The 21753-nt window shown below is 42.8% G+C and overlaps 1 protein-coding gene across 1 annotated transcript in view; it reads right to left on the reverse strand.

Moving 5' to 3' along the window:
- gsap (gamma-secretase activating protein) overlaps positions 1 to 21753 on the reverse strand; it is a 71508-nt gene that overhangs the window by 14893 nt on the left and 34862 nt on the right. The window contains exons 17-25 of the mRNA XM_078419718.1: positions 21438 to 21504; positions 19503 to 19585; positions 19339 to 19395; positions 16627 to 16761; positions 15054 to 15109; positions 14772 to 14803; positions 14293 to 14354; positions 2675 to 2770; positions 1569 to 1639 (exon numbers count right to left, since the gene is read on the reverse strand). Of these exons, the coding sequence (XP_078275844.1) occupies positions 1569 to 1639; positions 2675 to 2770; positions 14293 to 14354; positions 14772 to 14803; positions 15054 to 15109; positions 16627 to 16761; positions 19339 to 19395; positions 19503 to 19585; positions 21438 to 21504 (659 nt within the window). The remainder of the gene's footprint in view (positions 1 to 1568; positions 1640 to 2674; positions 2771 to 14292; positions 14355 to 14771; positions 14804 to 15053; positions 15110 to 16626; positions 16762 to 19338; positions 19396 to 19502; positions 19586 to 21437; positions 21505 to 21753) is intronic.

A 21753-nucleotide genomic window follows, 5' to 3' on the forward strand; every position in this document is an offset into this window, starting at 1 on the left:
ACACAGGCACTTAGAAACATATTAGATAAGCATCTCAGATACAAGTGTATAGCAGTGGTACACTGAGACAGTATACAGAGTCACCAGTTTTGGTGCCATTTTCAAGTCCCAGTTTGTAAGTGCAGGGTTCCTGACCCGACCTTGAAGGCTTGGTGTCCAGGAGGCTTTGCAGGGTCAGCAAATGCATAGTGGCACATTGCCTGCCCATTGTACACGCCACACAGCTTTTGATGAAAAGCTAAAACCAGACATGCTTAATGGGCAGCTGATCTAGAATCATCTCTGGGCAGCCCTACTAGAGTTCAGCCCCAGAAAGTGATTCAATTTGCACAAAAATAGTCCTCATATTAAATTCTATCTCCATTGTTTTTTGTTGCAGAAGTAATTTTATTGTGGAAAGACCAACTTCCAAGTTTCATATAAAGGACCAGAAGGTGGCCCTTTGGACCTGGTTCATTCAATAAGTTCTTGGCTGATTGGATCTTGGCCTCAGCTCCATTTTCCTGCCTGTTCCCCAAAATCCTCGTCTCCCTTACACATCAATCCAACTTGGTGTTCAATATATACAATTCGGCCTCCATAAGATAGAGAATTTCAAGAAGAAAATCCCCCTTAACAAGATTCTACAGTACAGAACCCAGCCCTTTAAATGAATGCCACATCTTAAAAATATTCTTCCCACATTCCCAACTTCCCGTACAATCTACCACTCATCTGTACACTTGGAGCAATTTACAGTGAATTCATCAAGCTATGTATCTTTTGTATGTAGGAGGAACCCAGATGACCATGGCAAGAAAATACAACCTCCACACAGACAGTACCAGAAGTCACAATTGAAACCAGGTAAAGCCAGCTGTGCCACTGAGTTCTACAGTGCCCCACAAAAGGGAATATCTTCTCAGCATCTATCTAATTTTTCAATAAGATCAATTCTCATTCTTCTAAAATACAATGCTTGTGGGTCCAAACTGTTCAAACTTGCCTGAAGCAATCCTCAAGTCCCATGAATCCATTCCAGTGAACTTTATCTAAACTGTTGCCAATCTAAGTGCATCCCTCTTTAAATAAAGATCAAAACTCTACACTGCAGTCCAGTTGTCATCCCGTCATCAACCTATCCAGTTCTGTTCCTTTGCTATAAATTACCAACCCTTTTCTCCCACAAAATAAAAATTAACCCAAAATTAGTGGATAATATGACTATTAATAGAACAGTGCTAATATTTTACTGATTAGCTAATCAACTGATATTAGAAAATTATCAAAACTCAGAATAATTATTAATTTTTGCTGACTTCCACATGAGTAATCTTACTTTCTCTGCCTTTCAACATTAAATATTCTGCATTCACATGGAGTTACAGTGGGGAAATTTAATGATACACAGGTAAGCATACCAGTGTTCTATTTTAGTATCTCGTTTAAAATTCCACTTTTTAAAGAATACTAAATTATAACTATACAAGAACTATGACATCCAACTGTTTCCCCACAATTGTTAATTATTAAAATGAATATGTAAGTGATGATGTAAATTATCCTACTTTAACAGGATCTTCACTTACAAGCACAGGTTGTGGGGATTGAGCCCATAATTTTTCCATATTGTGTCCACAAGTTTCCATATGCATTCAAGCTAAAAGAAAGGGCAATTTATTAAAACATTTTTCAACGTATTGACATAAACAAGTTTTAGATTCCTGTGATTTTTTTTTTTTTTACAACACTGGTACAGACACAAGACACTCCTGATGCTGGAAGTTGGAACGGCTGTAGGAACTGAGTAGACCAAGCTTCATCTGTGGAGTAAAGGCATGGTTGACATTTGCAGTCAAAACGCTGAATCAGTCCTGCTTCAGATTCCAGCATCAGCAGTCGCTTGTGTCTCCACACACCTACTCCACTGCAAATTATTTTCCAGGCATTTTTACTTCGAAGAAGTGCTCCTCCAAGCTTCGTCTGAAAATCAGCGAGTCATCAAACATAGTACAGTACATCACAGGAACAAGCCATGTGGCCCTCAATGTCTGTGCTGATCACGATTCCAAGTTTAATTAATGTTCTCTGTCTGCACAAAATACATTTCTATCCATTCCATGCATATCCATGTGCCTGTTTGAAAGCTCTTAAATGCCACTCTCTCACTATTCTCCCTCTGTTGTTTTGTGCTAGTGCAGTGTAGGATTTGGAATCACACAAATAGCACAAAGACCAAATCACTTTTTGAAGAAGTAAGCAAGGTTGATGAGAGCTGAAAGGAACCTTCCTTGTTAAATTAAAATTTATACTGAACCACATGAAAGAAGTTTGGGCAGAGAACCAAAAGCTGAGTCTAAGAATTAAATTGCTGACCCTCACAATACTATTACACTCCTGGGGAAGCAATAACTTGGATCAAAGAATTTATCAAACAAATACTTTTTGCACTATTTCCTCATTCTAGCTTTCAGCTCTGAAATAGAAATCAGCTTCTGTGCTAATATACTTAACTGTAACATAAGTGAATCATAACTGAAACTTTCTATTTAAATGAGTTTACTCTCCAAAGAAGCTTCCTGATCTGCTGAGTACCTCTAACATTTTGATTATTTTTCCCCCAGTTTTCCAGCATCTACAGTTATTTTGCTTTTATATCACTGTCTTACTAAAATTAAAAGAAAGCATCACAAACCAAATTTGCAACATAGTTGTTCACAATCACGTCAATCTTCTTCTTTCCGAGAGAATGAGCATGTTTCAGTATATGTTCTTTCAGCTTTTCACTCATCTATAGGAATAAAGATATTTATCATCATTATTTTGCATTATCTTTTCAACATCCACCCAACACAGTAAGAGTGCAATTAAATATTTAATATATCACAACCAACACAATGAAGAGTTCAATGCCAAGCTTCAATAGTACGGTTCATATAAATAATACCAGGCACTTCCATACCAACTTAATTTGCCAATTTGTCATGGCTAGAACTATATGGTATTCCTCTAATGTATTTTGTTGAAAAATACTTACCAATGCAGCACGCACGCACGCACGCACGCACGCACGCACACACGCACACACGCACACACGCACACACACACACACACACACATTAATAACCAAGACCTGAATGGAAGGGGCATAATCTGCAGATATTATAAAAATTAGCTGAATGATTGGCAATGAGAGAAGATATGGGTAGCCTGGTAAATTGGGCAAAAAAAATGCACAGGGAAACCAGACATGTGCAAAGTAATGCATTTGAAGAGATGCCACAAGGAAATTACTAAGACAACATGACGCAATAATAGCGTGGATATCAAGAGGTGTGATGGAGTGAAGGAACATTGGAGTTTATGTCTATAGATCCATAAACGTAGCAGATAGATCCATTGTGTAATGAAAAAGGCATAAGAGCTAGCACGTTATACTAGAATTTTGTTCAATACTAGTTACACCTCCTCTTGAGTGCTGCAAGCACATTTGGGCACCACATTAAAGGTACAATGCCTTCTGGACTCCCCCAACATTGGGAACATGTTTCCTGCCTCTAACGTATCCAACCCCTTAATAATCTTATACGTATTCATTAGAAAATAAGTCACGTGAGACTTTGTTCAGGCATATGCAATTATGAGGAGGGCTAAAATGGTCAAACACCAGAGGCTTGCATTTTAGTTAATTGTTAAAAGAGGTGATGAAGACAGATACAGAAAGCCTCAGAACTTTTCAAAAGTAGCTGGATACATACTTGTGAATCTATGATCTACTTGGCCCTGGATCGATGTTTTGGAAGATACAAACATGACAAGCCAAAAAGCCTCCTCCCATGACATAATTTTTTTTTGATTCCAAAAGTCAAGCCAAACTAACAAGCATATTTGATAAGGGCCAAAGCTTCTTGGCACCAACTTATCCTGGATGTGATATTTGGAAGCTGAAATTAAAGCATTTTTAATAAGAGTCATAGAGTGATACAGTGTGGAAACAGGCCCTTCGGCCCAACTCACCCACACCGGCCAACAATGTCCCAGCTACCCTGGGCCCACTTGCCTGCGCTTGGGCCATAACCCTCCAAACCTGTCCTATCCATGTACCTGTCCAAATGTTTCTTAAATGATGGGATAGTCCCAGCCTCAACTACCTCCTCCGGCAGCTTGTTCCATACACCCACCACCCTCTGTATGAAAAAGTTACTCCTCGGATTCCTATTAAATCTTTTCCCCTTCACCTTGAACCTATGTCCTCGATTCCCCTACTCTGGGTAAAAGGCTCTGTGCACCTACCCGATCTATTCCTCTCATGATTTTGTATACCTCTATAAGATCTCCCCTCATCCTCCATGGAATAGAGACCCAGCCTACTCAACCTCTCCTTATAGCTCACACCTTCTAGTCCTGACAACATCCTCGTAAATCTTTTTTGAACACTGTCAAGCTTGACAATATCTTTCTTATAACACGGTGCCCAGAACTGAACACAATATTCTAAATGCGGTCTCACCAACATCTCATACAACATGACCTTCCAACTTCTATACTCAATACTCTGACTGATAAAGGACAAAGTGCCAAAAGCCTTCTTGACCACCTTATCTACCTGTGACTCGACCTTCAAGGAACCATGCACTTGTACTCCTAGATCCCTCTGCTCTACAACATTACCCAGAGGCCTACCATTTACTGTGTAGGTTCTGCCCTTGTTTGACGACCCAAAATACAACATCTCACACTTCTCTGTATTAAATTCCATCAACCATTCCTCTGCCCATCTGTCCAATCGATCCAGATCCTGTTGCAATCGTTCACAACCATCTTCACTATCTGAAAAACCACTAACTTTTGTATAAGAAAATAACTGCAGATGCTGGTACGAATCGAAATGCCACTAGATGGCAGCGCGTGCAGACGCAGCGGCCCCACACTCTCCCGATTTTTCGAGTGTTTTTAATGTTTTATCAAGTTCGTCATGTTTGTCACTTCAACAACTCTGGACAGTCAGCAGTAGACAGTATAGTCGTGAGTTCTTGCTGGACAAGAAAACAACATCATCAACACTGGACGCTATGCTTGCAGAGGAACTTAGCGGCCTCAGAATACTCTGCCTGACCTCGACCTTGGCCTCGAGTGCTGCCCCCCGGCTGGAAAGGAGACACCGCAGGCGGTGTGAGAGGAAGCAGAAGAGGGGTAAGCGCGGAGGCATCCGGGCTAGGCTAGCGGCTAGCCCACACAGACCGGCTATTCCGAGCATGCTAATGGCTAATGTACGCTCACTGGACAATAAAATGGACACTATAAGACTTCTCAGGTCGACCCAGCGTGAGGTGAGGGAATGCTGTGTTTACGTTTTTACGGAAACATGGCTTAATGACAACATCCCGGACTCCGCTGTTCAGCTCGACCGGCTAACATGCTACCGATCGGACAGAGCTACGGTTAGCGGGGGGAAGACTCACGGCGGCGGTGTGATTGTTTACATCAGTGATGCTTGGTGTCGGGACGCTGTGTTGGTCTACAAACACTGTTCACCGCTGGCGGAGTTTATGGTTGTGAAGTGCCGGCCTTTCTACCTCCCGAGGGAGCTAACAGCTATCCTGTTAGTCGCTGTTTACATCCCTCCCAGTTCCAACAACAAGGACAGAGAGGAGGCACTCTGCGAACTGTACCGGGCCATCTCTGAGCAGCAGACAGCACACCCAGATGGCTTTCTCATCGTAGCTGGGGACTTCAACCATGCTAACCTAAAAACTGTCATGCCCAAAGTATACCAGCATGTTGATTTCCCAACACGAGAAAACAACACCTTGGACCTTGTCTACACGACCATCAAAGGAGCATACAAGGCTTCCCCCCTCCCCCACATCGGCCTCTCTGATCACCTCACCGTTCTGCTGAAACCGGCATACAGACCCCGGGTGAAAGTCACCAACCCGGTTTCAAAAGAGGTACGTGTGTGGTCAGAGGACAGCACAGCTGCACTCCAAAACTGCTTTGAGACTACAGACTGGGACATGTTCAAGCAGGCAGCAACATACAACAACACAACCAACATTCAGGAATACACAGAGACAGTTACAGGCTACATCACCAAATGCATTGACGATGTGACCCACACCAGAGCCATCACCATCCGGGCTAACCAGAAGCCATGGCTGACAGGGGAGGTCCATGGGCTGCTGAGGGTCCGCAACGCTGCCTTCAGAGAGGGCAATCCAGCCGGTCTCAGAGCAGCCAGGGCCAACCTTTCCAGTGGCATCAGGAAAGCCAAACAACACTACACCCGGCGCATCACAGCCCACTTCAGTGACAGCAGAGACACACGGAGCCTGTGGAAGGGTATTAGGACTATCACGGACTACAAACCCTTACCACAGACCTGTGACAGTGACACCTCTCTCTTGAACGACCTCAACGGCTTCTTCGCACGCTTTGAAGCACAGAGCAACACACCTGCGCAGAAAACAACTCCCCCCCCCAACGTGAGGAGCACACTGTTAAGGATTAACACCCGGAAAGCTTCTGGACCTGACAACATTCCTGGTCATGTGCTAAAAGACTGCGCAGCTGAGCTCACAGATGTCCTCACAGACATCTTCAACATCTCCCTGAGCCAGGCTGTTGTTCCCTTGTGCTTCAAAGAAACCACCATCATACCTGTGCCCAAGAAGTCTTCTCCATCCTGCTTCAACGACTACCGCCCTGTAGCGCTGACTTCAACCATCATGAAGTGCTTCGAGAGGCTGGTCATGAAGCAGATCAGATCCAACCTCCCCCCCTCCCTGGACCCGTTTCAGTTTGCATATCGAGCTAAGCGGTCCACTGAGGATGCCATCTCCTCTGCTCTACACCCAGCCCTCACCCACTTGGACACTAAAAACTCATATGTTAGGATGCTGTTCATAGACTTTAGCTCAGCATTTAACACCATCATCCCCCAGCAGCTGGTTTGTAAACTAACAAATCTGGGCCTCAGCCCCCTTCTCTGCAACTGGCTGCTGGACTTCCTCACTGCCAGACCCCAGTCCGTACGGGTCGGCAGCAACACATCGGACACCATCACGCTGAGTACGGGTGCCCCACAAGGATGTGTGCTAAGCCCCCTGCTCTTCACCTTGCTGACCCACGACTGCACACCCACCTACAGCTCCAACCACTTCGTCAAGTTTGCGGATGACACAACAGTGGTGGGTCTCATCAGCAACAACGACGAGACCCACTACAGGAAGGAGGTGGACCAGCTGGCCGCGTGGTGCACAGACAACAATCTCTTCCTGAATGTGGAGAAAACAAAGGAGATTGTTGTCGACTTCAGGAGAACGCACACCCAACACCCCCACCCACTGACCATCAATGGTGCTGCTGTGGAGCAGGTGAGCAGCACCAAATTTCTGGGGGTGAACATCACCGAGGATCTCTCCTGCAGCAACAACATCACGTCCATCGCCAAGAAAGCCCAGCAGCGCCTCTACTTCCTCCGCAAACTGAAGAGAGCGGGAGCCCCCACACCCATCATGTACACTTTTTACCGAGGTGCCATCGAGAGCATCCTCAGCAGCTGCATCACTGTGTGGTCCGGAAGCTGCACAGCCTCCAGCCGTAAGACCCTGCAGCGCATAGTGAACACTGCTGAGAGGATCACTGGCGCCTCACTCCCAACACTCCTGGTCCTTTACACCACCCGCCTCACCCGCAAAGCATTGAGCATTGTGGGTGACCCCTCCCACCCCTCCAACAGCCTCTTCACCCTCCTGCCTTCAGGGAGAAGGTTTCGCAGCCTGAGGTCAAGCACCACCCGACTAAAGAACAGTTTTTTCCACCAGGCTGTCAGGATGCTGAACTCTCTCCCCTCCCTTCCTCCTCTCTCCCCTGCCCCTATGGGACCTGGACTTTAACACCCCACACACACGCACATCCAGCACCAGACACTTTTTTAAAAAAAATTTGAAGTGACTATATTTTATATTTTATATTTTATGTTGATTGTTGTTTGCTGTGCCTTTTGTTTTATGCACTTTGTTCCTCGGGATTGTGGGAAACGGTATTTCGATTTTCTGTCTGTGTAAACTGGCTGAGGATTGACAATAAAATTGACTTTGACTTGACTTTGACTTGAAGGTATTTATTCACAAAATGCTGGAGTAACTCAGCAGGTCAGGCAGCATCTCGGGAGAGAAGGAACTTTTGTATCATCAACAAACTTGCTAATCTTGCCCTGTATGTTCTCATCCAAATCATTGATGTAGATGACAAACAGTAACAGGCCCAGCACCGAACCCTGAGGCACACCACTAGTCACGGCCTCCATTCTGAGAAGCAACCTTCCACCATCACCCTCTGCTTCCTTCCATGGAGCCAATTTGCTATCCATTCAGCTATCTCTCCTTGGATCCCATGAGATCTAACCTTCCAGAGCAGCCTACCATGCAGCACCTTGTCGAACGCCTTACTAAAATCCATGTACACATCTACAGCTCTATCCTCATCAACATTTTTGCTCACGTCTTCAAAAACAAATCAGATTTGTGAGACACGACCTCCCACGTACAAAACCATGCTGACTGACCCTAATCAGCCCTTGCCCATCCAAATGCCTGTATATCCCATCCCTCAGAATACTCTCTAGTAACTTACCAACTACAGTTGTTAAGCTCACCGGCCTATCATTCCCAGCATTTTCCCTGCAGCTCTTCTTGAAAAGAGGCACAACATTTGCCAACCTCCAATCCTCTGGCACCTCTCCTGTATTTAAGGATGACTTATAAATTTCAACCAGGGCTCCCGCAATTTCCCCTCTAGTTTCCCGCAGTGTCCTTGGATATATCTGATCAGAAGTAAATCTTTATCAGTTGAATTCTTTATTATTGAGCAACAGTTTAAGCCCAACAGTCCAATATAAATCAGCAGGTCAGACAGCATCTCTGGAGAAAAGGAATAGGTGCCTTTTGGGTTGAGACCCTTCCTCTGACTGAGAGTCAGGGGAAATGGAAACAAGAGATATAGACAGTGGTATAGGGCTATATAGAACAAATGAATGATATACAAAAAAAGTATTGATAATCAAGGAAACAGGTAATTGCAGCTGTGTTTAGTTTGGTTTAGAGATACAGCACGGAAACAGGCCCTTCAGCCCACCGGGTCCATGCCGACCAGCGATCCCCACACAGCAACACTATCCTACACCCACTAGGGACAATTTGTACATTTACCAAAGCCAATTAACTTACAAAACTGTACGTCTTTGGAGTGTGGGAGGAAACCGAAGATCTCGGAGAAATGCCATGCAGGTCATGGGGAGAACGTACAAACTCCGTACAGGCAGCACCCATAGTCAAGATCAAACCCGGGTCTCCGGCGCTGCATTCGCTGTAAGGCAGCAACTCTACCGCTGTGCCACCGTGACCGTGGCTAGGTGTTAATGAGTTACAGACAATGAAACTCACCATTGTCTGAAGTCCCACACCACAAAGTTCAGGAACAGCAATTTTCTACAGCTATCAGTTTCTTTAACCGTCCTACAGAACCCTAATCCTATCTCAGCAATGGAAGACTATGGACCACTTCTTGCAAATATTCATTGTACCTGACCCTCACCGTACCTCTGCATATGGCAATAAACTGAGCTAGAATTGACTTGGAAAGTACTGTTTTGTTAATGCTGGGTTGGAGGTAGCACTCTGTGAAATACTCATCAATCAGGAGCTTTCTAGTTTGGAGGAAGTAGTGGCAGTTATACCTTTGTGACTGAGTTTGTGGTCGATTATTAGTACATAGGCTGAATAAGTTAATAGTTGGAACAGATGTTTAGAATAATTCTTGGAATGTTTCCAAGGTCTGGCTTTCATGTACTCTGAAACATCTGTCATGGGATAACAAACAGTTCATGGGGAAAAGACCCTTGATAACTCAATGAGAGCCCAATGTCACACTGTGTCACATGACGTATCAAGGAAAAGAGAAATAGAAAATGTTTTCATATTTCATAAACCATTTTCAACTACCTTAATTAGAACAAGTTTCTTGATCACATGCACTAACTTTTTCAGAGGTCTGTTTGATCGACATTCAAAATAGTTTCCACTGCTGAAGTTATTGATGTTGAACTAGATGCTGTGGGGCATAATATGTGGAAAGCACTGATATAGGTTCATGTCTGGTGTGGGTCTCTCAACAAAACGCAACTGAAAAATGAATAAACTAAGCATGACACACACACACACACACAAATAACCAAGACCTGAATGGAAGGGGCATAATCTGCAGATATTATAAAAATTAGCTCAATGATTGGCAATGAGAGAAGATATGGGTAGCCTGGTAAATTGGGCAAAAAAAAATGCACAGGGAAACCAGACATGTGCGAAGTAATGCATTTGAAGAGATGCCACAAGGAAATTACTAAGACAACATGACGCAATAATAGCGTGGATATCAAGAGGTGTGATGGAGTGAAGGAACATTGGAGTTTATGTCTATAGATCCATAAACGTAGCAGATAGATCCATTGTGTAATGAAAAAGGCATAAGAGCTAGCACGTTATACTAGAATTTTGTTCAATACTAGTTACACCTCCTCTTGAGTGCTGCAAGCACATTTGGGCACCACATTAAAGGTACAATGCCTTCTGGACTCCCCCAACATTGGGAACATGTTTCCTGCCTCTAATGTATCCAACCCCTTAATAATCTTATACGTATTCATTAGAAAATAAGTCACGTGAGACTTTGTTCAGGCATATGCAATTATGAGGAGGACTAAAATGGTCAAACACCAGAGGCTTGCATTTTAGTTAATTGTTAAAAGAGGTGATGAAGACAGATACAGAAAGCCTCAGAACTTTTCAAAAGTAGCTGGATACATACTTGTGAATCTATGATCTACTTGGCCCTGGATCGATGTTTTGGAAGATACAAACATGACAAGCCAAAAAGCCTCCTCCCATGACATAATTTTTTTTTGATTCCAAAAGTCAAGCCAAACTAACAAGCATATTTGATAAGGGCCAAAGCTTCTTGGCACCAACTTATCCTGGATGTGATATTTGGAAGCTGAAATTAAAGCATTTTTAATAAGAGTCATAGAGTGATACAGTGTGGAAACAGGCCCTTCGGCCCAACTCACCCACACCGGCCAACAATGTCCCAGCTACCCTGGGCCCACTTGCCTGCGCTTGGGCCATAACCCTCCAAACCTGTCCTATCCATGTACCTGTCCAAATGTTTCTTAAATGATGGGATAGTCCCAGCCTCAACTACCTCCTCCGGCAGCTTGTTCCATACACCCACCACCCTCTGTATGAAAAAGTTACTCCTCGGATTCCTATTAAATCTTTTCCCCTTCACCTTGAACCTATGTCCTCGATTCCCCTACTCTGGGTAAAAGGCTCTGTGCACCTACCCGATCTATTCCTCTCATGATTTTGTATACCTCTATAAGATCTCCCCTCATCCTCCATGGAATAGAGACCCAGCCTACTCAACCTCTCCTTATAGCTCACACCTTCTAGTCCTGACAACATCCTCGTAAATCTTTTTTGAACACTGTCAAGCTTGACAATATCTTTCTTATAACACGGTGCCCAGAACTGAACACAATATTCTAAATGCGGTCTCACCAACATCTCATACAACATGACCTTCCAACTTCTATACTCAATACTCTGACTGATAAAGGACAAAGTGCCAAAAGCCTTCTTGACCACCTTATCTACCTGTGACTCGACCTTCAAGGAACCATGCACTTGTACTCCTAGATCCCTCTGCTCTACAACATTACCCAGAGGCCTACCATTTACTGTGTAGGTTCTGCCCTTGTTTGACGACCCAAAATACAACATCTCACACTTCTCTGTATTAAATTCCATCAACCATTCCTCTGCCCATCTGTCCAATCGATCCAGATCCTGTTGCAATCGTTCACAACCATCTTCACTATCTGAAAAACCACTAACTTTTGTATAAGAAAATAACTGCAGATGCTGGTACGAATCGAAGGTATTTATTCACAAAATGCTGGAGTAACTCAGCAGGTCAGGCAGCATCTCGGGAGAGAAGGAACTTTTGTATCATCAACAAACTTGCTAATCTTGCCCTGTATGTTCTCATCCAAATCATTGATGTAGATGACAAACAGTAACAGGCCCAGCACCGAACCCTGAGGCACACCACTAGTCACGGCCTCCATTCTGAGAAGCAACCTTCCACCATCACCCTCTGCTTCCTTCCATGGAGCCAATTTGCTATCCATTCAGCTATCTCTCCTTGGATCCCATGAGATCTAACCTTCCATTGCAGCCTACCATGCAGCACCTTGTCGAACGCCTTACTAAAATCCATGTACACATCTACAGCTCTATCCTCATCAACATTTTTGCTCACGTCTTCAAAAACAAATCAGATTTGTGAGACACGACCTCCCACGTACAAAACCATGCTGACTGACCCTAATCAGCCCTTGCCCATCCAAATGCCTGTATATCCCATCCCTCAGAATACTCTCTAGTAACTTACCAACTACAGTTGTTAAGCTCACCGGCCTATCATTCCCAGCATTTTCCCTGCAGCTCTTCTTGAAAAGAGGCACAACATTTGCCAACCTCCAATCCTCTGGCACCTCTCCTGTATTTAAGGATGACTTATAAATTTCAACCAGGGCTCCCGCAATTTCCCCTCTAGTTTCCCGCAGTGTCCTTGGATATATCTGATCAGAAGTAAATCTTTATCAGTTGAATTCTTTATTATTGAGCAACAGTTTAAGCCCAACAGTCCAATATAAATCAGCAGGTCAGACAGCATCTCTGGAGAAAAGGAATAGGTGCCTTTTGGGTTGAGACCCTTCCTCTGACTGAGAGTCAGGGGAAATGGAAACAAGAGATATAGACAGTGGTATAGGGCTATATAGAACAAATGAATGATATACAAAAAAAGTATTGATAATCAAGGAAACAGGTAATTGCAGCTGTGTTTAGTTTGGTTTAGAGATACAGCACGGAAACAGGCCCTTCAGCCCACCGGGTCCATGCCGACCAGCGATCCCCACACAGCAACACTATCCTACACCCACTAGGGACAATTTGTACATTTACCAAAGCCAATTAACTTACAAAACTGTACGTCTTTGGAGTGTGGGAGGAAACCGAAGATCTCGGAGAAATGCCATGCAGGTCATGGGGAGAACGTACAAACTCCGTACAGGCAGCACCCATAGTCAAGATCAAACCCGGGTCTCCGGCGCTGCATTCGCTGTAAGGCAGCAACTCTACCGCTGTGCCACCGTGACCGTGGCTAGGTGTTAATGAGTTACAGACAATGAAACTCACCATTGTCTGAAGTCCCACACCACAAAGTTCAGGAACAGCAATTTTCTACAGCTATCAGTTTCTTTAACCGTCCTACAGAACCCTAATCCTATCTCAGCAATGGAAGACTATGGACCACTTCTTGCAAATATTCATTGTACCTGACCCTCACCGTACCTCTGCATATGGCAATAAACTGAGCTAGAATTGACTTGGAAAGTACTGTTTTGTTAATGCTGGGTTGGAGGTAGCACTCTGTGAAATACTCATCAATCAGGAGCTTTCTAGTTTGGAGGAAGTAGTGGCAGTTATACCTTTGTGACTGAGTTTGTGGTCGATTATTAGTACATAGGCTGAATAAGTTAATAGTTGGAACAGATGTTTAGAATAATTCTTGGAATGTTTCCAAGGTCTGGCTTTCATGTACTCTGAAACATCTGTCATGGGATAACAAACAGTTCATGGGGAAAAGACCCTTGATAACTCAATGAGAGCCCAATGTCACACTGTGTCACATGACGTATCTAGGAAAAGAGAAATAGAAAATGTTTTCATATTTCATAAACCATTTTCAACTACCTTAATTAGAACAAGTTTCTTGATCACATGCACTAACTTTTTCAGAGGTCTGTTTGATCGACATTCAAAATAGTTTCCACTGCTGAAGTTATTGATGTTGAACTAGATGCTGTGGGGCATAATATGTGGAAAGCACTGATATAGGTTCATGTCTGGTGTGGGTCTCTCAACAAAACGCAACTGAAAAATGAATAAACTAAGCATGATAAACTAAACTCGATTTATTTTTACTGCTCCGTGGGCAGTTGCTGCTGGGACACAGGTCGGGGCCTGATCAACCCCGGCTGGGTCGCCTGGTCTGATGTTGTGGGACCCGAAACACCCGATGACCCCAGGTCACATCACTGAGGATGCGTCCCAGTGCATCCAGATGTATCTTGCACACAGTACTCCACTGCACAATTCAGAATGTGCCTCCACCTACATTCCTTACCAAGCCTATTAGCGCCATCTGATGGCAGTCTTCTTCCTGACAGAAAGGAACCACTCGCTCTCCTGTTATCAAAAGAAAACATTGAAAATAGTGTTTAGTAGGTATTATTCCGTTATATGCACATCTAGGAAAAACAAATATTTTTTTCCCTAAATTAATTTATCTCGTGGCAAAACACCTGCCCCTCTTTTAATAGGCTCGTTGTGTTCCCAAAAACAAATACTTCACATGTGGAAATTCAAAAGAGAAATTCCCCCTTGAAATATCACTATGGGCAAGATTTTTAAATGTCTGAAAACCTGATCAAGAAATACCAGGATATCCATTTTATAAACTCAACATCTCACACGATTGAAAGTTTCACATTTTACTATTCAAAAAAGAAAGTTGCTGCTTACTTAAGTTATGCTAGAAATGTGACAGTACAAATCCATAAGTTAGTTCATCATCTCTATACAAATCCAACCATCTTTTCTTACCTGGAGACAACGAATCCACTTTTGAAAGAATCCTGCACAAAATAAAACCAGACCTGAATAAATAATAGCCTGATCAGCAAGATAAAATAAAAATAATTTAAGAAATAAACTACCGTGGACATTCTCTCATTCATTTGTTGTGTTGTGAGTGGAAAGGCAAAAATCCTCAGAAAACAGGAACAGATCCCGTGTTTCTGCACTCCTATCAAATTATCAAATGAGCAGAACACCATGGAAATCGATTTCCCAACAATATTGTTGTAAAGTTAAAACCTCACTTACATTTTAGCAGTTTCCAGTGCATTTGTGAAGTGTCTGATGGCTCTTGAATCTACTCTCTAAAATAATTTTAAAAAAACTTTTAAAAAGCAAATTTAAACCACAACTTGTACCATAAATTAGAAGCACAATAAGGATGACAAAGGACAACTTGCTCATGAGAAGACCCATAAATAAATAGCTGGAGATTAACATTGTTTTTAAATCATGCAGTAGATATCAGCAAAATTATATCTGAATTTAGTTATTTTATTTACTAGGATAGACTTAAATAAATGGACCTATATTTCCCCCAAAATATCAACCAGTTTAAGATATTATTCCTTCTGTAAGAATCAAGGGATGTCATATATCAAACCAGCTGGAATATGTACAAAAGCTAATGTTTTATTATTAAAATGTTCCCAATAAAAACTAACTTTACAGTTTAGCCATTGTCTATCCCTTCCTCTTGCACAAACAAACAACAATCTCCCCATTTTAAATCTGGGCGATTTAATTAAATCCCTTAAATTCATCTCACTACTAATATTGGGAAGGCTTCAAAACTGTGACCTCCAGGTTCAAATACAGCTTCTTCCCAGCAACCATAATGTCTGGTAGAAAATGGAGCAGGAGAAACAGCGAAGGTGAGCTGCTCTTTGGGTTATCCAATATAGGGTATGTTCCAAAATAATCTTGAAGAAAGCAGTGGTTTGGCCCATTTTTCCAATTCCATTGACCTGGAGCCATACAGCTTGGAAACACGCCCCTTGGCCCACCTTGTCCATACCTTCTCAGGCCTTGTTTAAACATAACCGATACAATGTGTTTCGAGGAAAATTAATCATTTTGCTTTGTAGATGACATGTCCTTCAAACACATAAATAAACTCTATTAATGTGACCACTATGATCTACTATAGATTTTGTTTTGGTTGCACAGCATCTATGTACCTCAGTTTTGCACTATTATGGTCTGGTTACTTAGTATTACTGATTATGAATTTATTGTATCATTGATTATTGTATATTTTTGATTATGTGTGCTTGGGAGTCATGTTGCTTACAAAGCAACGTGTGAAAATGTTTTAATTTTCTAAGAAAATAATTGAATTGGTTATATTTAAACAAGACTTGGGTGTCCACAGAATTGGAAAAATGGGTAAAAGTAATGCTTTCTTCTATATTGGATAACCAAAAGAGCAGCTCATCCTCACTGTTACTCTTGCTCCACTTCCTACCCGACAACCACACATACACATTGGCGCCAGACTAACAGGTTAACGTCAATCTTCCTGCTTCACACAAGACTCCAACTTTCTTCATCCAATCTCATTCTTGTGCTTGCACTCATGCAGTCAAGTGAAGTGGGTGTAGTGTTTTTATGAGCCCAATATTTTCCTTCAAGCTCCTAACCTCACATGGCTACTTTTGTAAAAAAGAATTGAAGATTATTTCCCTATGTAAACATAATACTTCAAGGAAAATTCATTTAAACTAAAAGTCATTAACAAACAACATCCAAACCATCCCAATGGCTTTAATTGATTCCTGGGTACATTAAAAACTATGAATACTCACCAAACTTCTCTTACCATTTCTGAAAGTAATCTTGATTTCATTCTTCCTAAAGTATTAGTAGTGTAAAGTGAATTATGCAAACTTTCTAAATTCTTCAGAGATTCCACATTCCTATTCATCACTTCCCAGAAACCTTTACAATTACAAATCTAGGAAGGGGAAATAAACAAGAACAATCAAGTACATTATTTAAGTTCACAATGGCATAACAAGTGCTTAAATTTATATAGGGGCTTCAATAAAGTAAAACATCCCAAGATAATTCACGAAAACAATATCAGATAAATTAGCTACAAAAGGAGTTATTACAACAGATGACCAAAAGCTTCATCATGAAGCATCTTATAAAGAAGATGCATCTGACATCACTTAAATAAAACATTGCAGTCAAACGAACATTTTGCCTGTAATCTTAAGAGCATTTGTTTTTCAGTGAAAACAGGTATTCCTTTAGAAGTGATGAGAAAATGAGGAAACAGGAGCAATCCAACAGACAATACATATAAATGAACTAGAAGTCATAGAAGAGTATCCAGTGTTAATCTGAACAAAACACAAGGTTCTGGAGGAACTCAGCATGTCAGGCAGCAATTGTGGAGGGAAATGGGCAATCAACGTCTCAGGTCGAGACGCTTAAAAACAGGTATGGGGGGGGGGGGTGGAAGAGGTAGGGCAAGAACCAGCAAGTGATAGGTGGATACAAGTGAGGAGGGGTTGATTGGCAGATGGCAGTCAAGTGGTTAAAGAGTGGAGATAGGTACAGTGGTTGGAAGGTGACAAGTGGAGAACAAAAGTCTTTAATCTGGAATCTTATAAGAATAGAAGTTGAAGGGTGGAACAAAATGAGGGGTGATGGCAGATGGGAACAGAGTAGCAAACTCAATAAACTAGGTTGGAGGAGGTGTAAGTGCTCCATCACCAGTCATATGTTCCCATCCCCTTCCACACACATCACTCCCTCCGCAGGTTCCTGGTTCATTCATCCCACCTCTTGCCCAGGCTCTTTCCCCAGCAACTGTATGTGCAACACATGTTCCTACACTTTCTCCCTCACCTCCATCCAGAGACCAAAACACAGAGATTCAGCTACACCTCCCTTGCCTATTGTGTGCTTTTGAGGTGGCCTCCTCTATATTCGAGAGACTAAACACAGGCTGGGCAACAACTTTGCCAAGCCAACAGCATGAACATTGAATTCACCAATCTCCAAACCCGCATCCTGAGCTATCTTGACTACACTTCTTCCCACCCTGCTTCCTGGAAAAACTCTATCCCCTACTCCCAACTCCTCCGTCTATGCCGCATCTGCGCCCAGGATGAGGTGTTCCATACTAGGACATCAGAGATGTCCTCATTCTTTAGGAAACAGGGGTTCCCCTCTTCCATTATAGATGAGGCTCTCACTAGGGTCTCCTCAATATCCCGCAGCTCCGCTCTTGCTCCCCCTCTTCGTAACAAGGATAGTCCCCCTTGTCTTCACCTTCCACCCCATCAGCCGTCACATACAACAAATTATCCTCCAACATTTCCGCCACTTCCAACGGGATCCCACCACAGGCCACATCTTCCCATCTCCACCCCTTTCTGCTTTCTGCCGAGACCGTTCCCTACGAAACTCCCTGGTCCACTTATCCCTTCCCACCCAAACTACCCCTTCCCCAGGTACTTTCCCCTGCAATTGCAGGAGATGCAACACCTGTTCCTTTACCTCCCCCCTCGACTCCATCCAAGGACCCAAAAAGTCTTTCCAGGTGAGGCAGAGGTTCACCTGCACGTCCTCCAACCTCATCTATTGTATCCGCTGTTCCAGATGTCAACTTCTCTGCATCGGCGAGACCAAGCGCAGGCTTGGCGATCGTTTCGCTGAACACCTCCGCTCAGTCCGTCTCAACCAACCTGATCTCCCAGTGGCTCAGCACTTCAACTCCCCCTCCAATTCTCAATCTGACCTTTCTGTCGTGGGCCTCCTCCACTGTCAGAGTGAGGCCCAGAGCAAATTGGAGAAACAGCACCTCATATTTCGCTTGGGCAGTTTACACCTCAGCGGGTATGAACATTGACCTCCCACTTCAGGTAATCCTTTCTTCCCCTCTCTATCCCCTCCCCCTTCCCAGTTTTCCTACTAGTCTTCCAGTCTCCGACTACATTCTATCTTTGTCCCGCCCCCTCCCCTGACAGCAGTCTGAAGAAGGGTCTCGACCCGAAACGTCACCCATTCCTTCTCTCCTGAGATGCTGCCTTACCCGCTGAGTTACTCCAGCATTTTGTGTCTGCCTTCAATTTAAACCAGCATCTGCAGGGTTTTTTTCCCTACACATCCTTCCCCTCTGTTCCATTCGGTCGGTCTCCTCCTATCTACCTTGATCCTCTGTCGTACCCTTTTTCTTAACTGGACCCACAGCCCCCCTATCATCCTGTTTATTTTTCTCCTTCCCTGTCACCCCACCCGCTGATCCCTTCCCAGCTTCTGTCGCAATCTTCACCGTTCTCTTCCCCATTTGACTGTTTTATGTCATTAACCCCTCCTCACCAGTATCCATCTATCTCTCTCTCTCTAGCGCTTGCAACACTCATCCCAGCAGCTCTTTTCATTGGCTACTTCCACTGGTCCTTCTGTCCAGATGAAGGCTCTCGACCCAAAATGTCAACCGTTCATTTCCCTCCACAGATACTGCTTGACCCTCTAAGTTGCTCCAACTGCTCTCCATTTTGTACAATAATCTCACCTTTTTTCCAGCAGATCGCAAAATGTTTTCTGTTGTGCACGTTACTCCAGGAATGTCCTATTGTGAATTGGAAAAATTGGTTAGTTTCTCATGTTTAAACAAATAAAATGGCACATGAAAATTTCTAGAAAAGTTTTATTCTTTGTACGCAAGATTAACCATACCCCTTTCCAGTTTATTAAAGATGAGCATGGCAGCAGTTTTGCAAGGGCATTTGTTTCAGAGATTGCTTTTCTGTATAGAGTACCTGAAACAAATTCGTAGTGAATGTAGGTAAAGGTTTAATCAGATTGCAAAATTTTAGAAACAGAATTGAACATGGTAAAATACAGAGCTATGCATTTTCAGATGTACAGAATTAGGTCCAGAATGCAAGCATGATACAAATTTAATTAACATTGAAAAAATCATTCATTGATTATGTAGTGGATGGTGGGGGGTTATTCATGTATATGTCACATGTATGAGTGCATCCATTGCCCCTGGGTAATGAAAAGTTAATTATTTACGGGTTTTACAATTTAATGCAAACTGTGAATAACCAACATTTACTGGGTTGCAATGAGTTATAAATCAAGTCAAATGACACAATGGACTTAAAATTTCATGCATAAACTATTGTAAATTAAGGGCATCAACATGGTCTATACCTCAGCGAGGGATTATGTTGCAGTCTTTAAATCTTTGATTCACCTTTGGGCAATTACTACAAAATGGTCCCGGTGATTGGGGGGAATTAGGGTTTTCTCAACAATTAATTATTGTAAAATGCTTTCCTCAACTGCATACATACATACAATTGTTATATAGGTAAGATCAGGAGAGCTGACAAATAGTGTGTCCCATTTTTAACCATTTACTCTTTGTTTTGCACTCAAGAAAAATGAAATATGCCTTAGACACCGGTGAACATCCAGGGAATGGACATCGAGAGGGTGGATTCTTATAAGTACCTGGGTGTCTACCTCAACAATAAACTGCACTGGACTGAAAACACCGATGCGCTATACAGAAAGGCCCAGAGCAGACTTTATCTACTAAGGAGACTCAGGTCCTTTGGAGTGCTGGGGGCACTCCTCAGGACCTTGTACAACATGGTGGTGGCGTCAGCCATTTTCTATAGTGGTCTGCTGGAGCAGCAGCTTCTCAGCGGCGGAAGGGAAGAGACTCGACAAGCTGGTCAGGAAGGCCAGCTCTGTCCTGGGTTGCCCCCTCGACTCAGTGCAGGTGGTGGGAGAGAGGGGGATGATGGCAAAACTAACAACGCTGCTGGACAATGATTCCCACCCCATGCAGGACACTGTCACTGCACTGAGTAGCTCCTTCAGTGACAGACTCCTTCACCCCAAGTGCGTGAAGGAGAGATGTAGGAGGTCCTTCCTTCCCGCTGCTGTGAGACTGCACAACCAGCACTGCTCCCAGCAGACAAGTCAACAATAACAGCTAAGAACATACAGAAAACTGATGACAATTTATGTAGCTTTTATTTATAATGAATGATCTCTTGCTCTCTTGCTATCCACTTTGCTGCTGTATCACTGTAAATTTCCCCGGTGTGGGACTAATAAAGGAATTTATTATATTATTATTATTATTAGTTCTGTGGAGCATACGGGTATCCATCCTGACGCTTAACTAAAATGAGAAGAATGGCATTTTGGTAGTCACCCATCATAGAACCATCAAGTTTATTATCTTTGTATTTCATCCAGCATTCATGACATAATTTCTTTGAAGAGCAAAGACAGATTTCAATCTAGAATCTCAAAAAAGTAATTGGTTGGTTATCAGTGCTAAATCCTCTATAATATAATTCTTAGAATATACTGCACAAACAAGAAACCGCTGATGCTGGTTTACAAAAAAAGACTCAGTGCTGGAGTAACTCAGCATGTCAGGCGAAAATGTCTAGGAGATGTTTTGGGTCAGGACCCTTCTTCAGACTCAAGAAGGATCCCTCCCCAAAATGTCAACTTTCCATGTTCTCCAGAGGTGCTGCCTGATGCGCTGAGTTACTCCAGCAGTGTGTTTTTTTTCCTTGGGATTAACTGTTTGATGGACTCATTTAAAGACGAGGATATACTGTTTGATGGACTTACCTAGAATGAATTCCTGAATGAGATCGGCACAAGCAGAAGCAGACAAACCACATAACCAGTGAATGATCTGTTCAACACAAAAAATCAAAAGATATAAACAAGCCACATTTTCCTCATGTTTTCCAAAAGCTAAAATTCATAAATGACTTTAAGGTTAAAATATTTGCATAAGCCAGCTGATCTTCCATGCTAAATCCTGCATCTAAAATATTGAATGGAATTGAAACTGACCAACCTTCATCTCTTTGTTCTCTACACTATTCATATTTTTCAAAGATCTTTCCAAAAATGTCATCATCTTCAAATTACTGTTAAT

The sequence above is a fragment of the Rhinoraja longicauda genome, chromosome 23 (assembly GCF_053455715.1).
Source record: "Rhinoraja longicauda isolate Sanriku21f chromosome 23, sRhiLon1.1, whole genome shotgun sequence".
Lineage (NCBI taxonomy): Eukaryota > Metazoa > Chordata > Chondrichthyes > Rajiformes > Arhynchobatidae > Rhinoraja > Rhinoraja longicauda.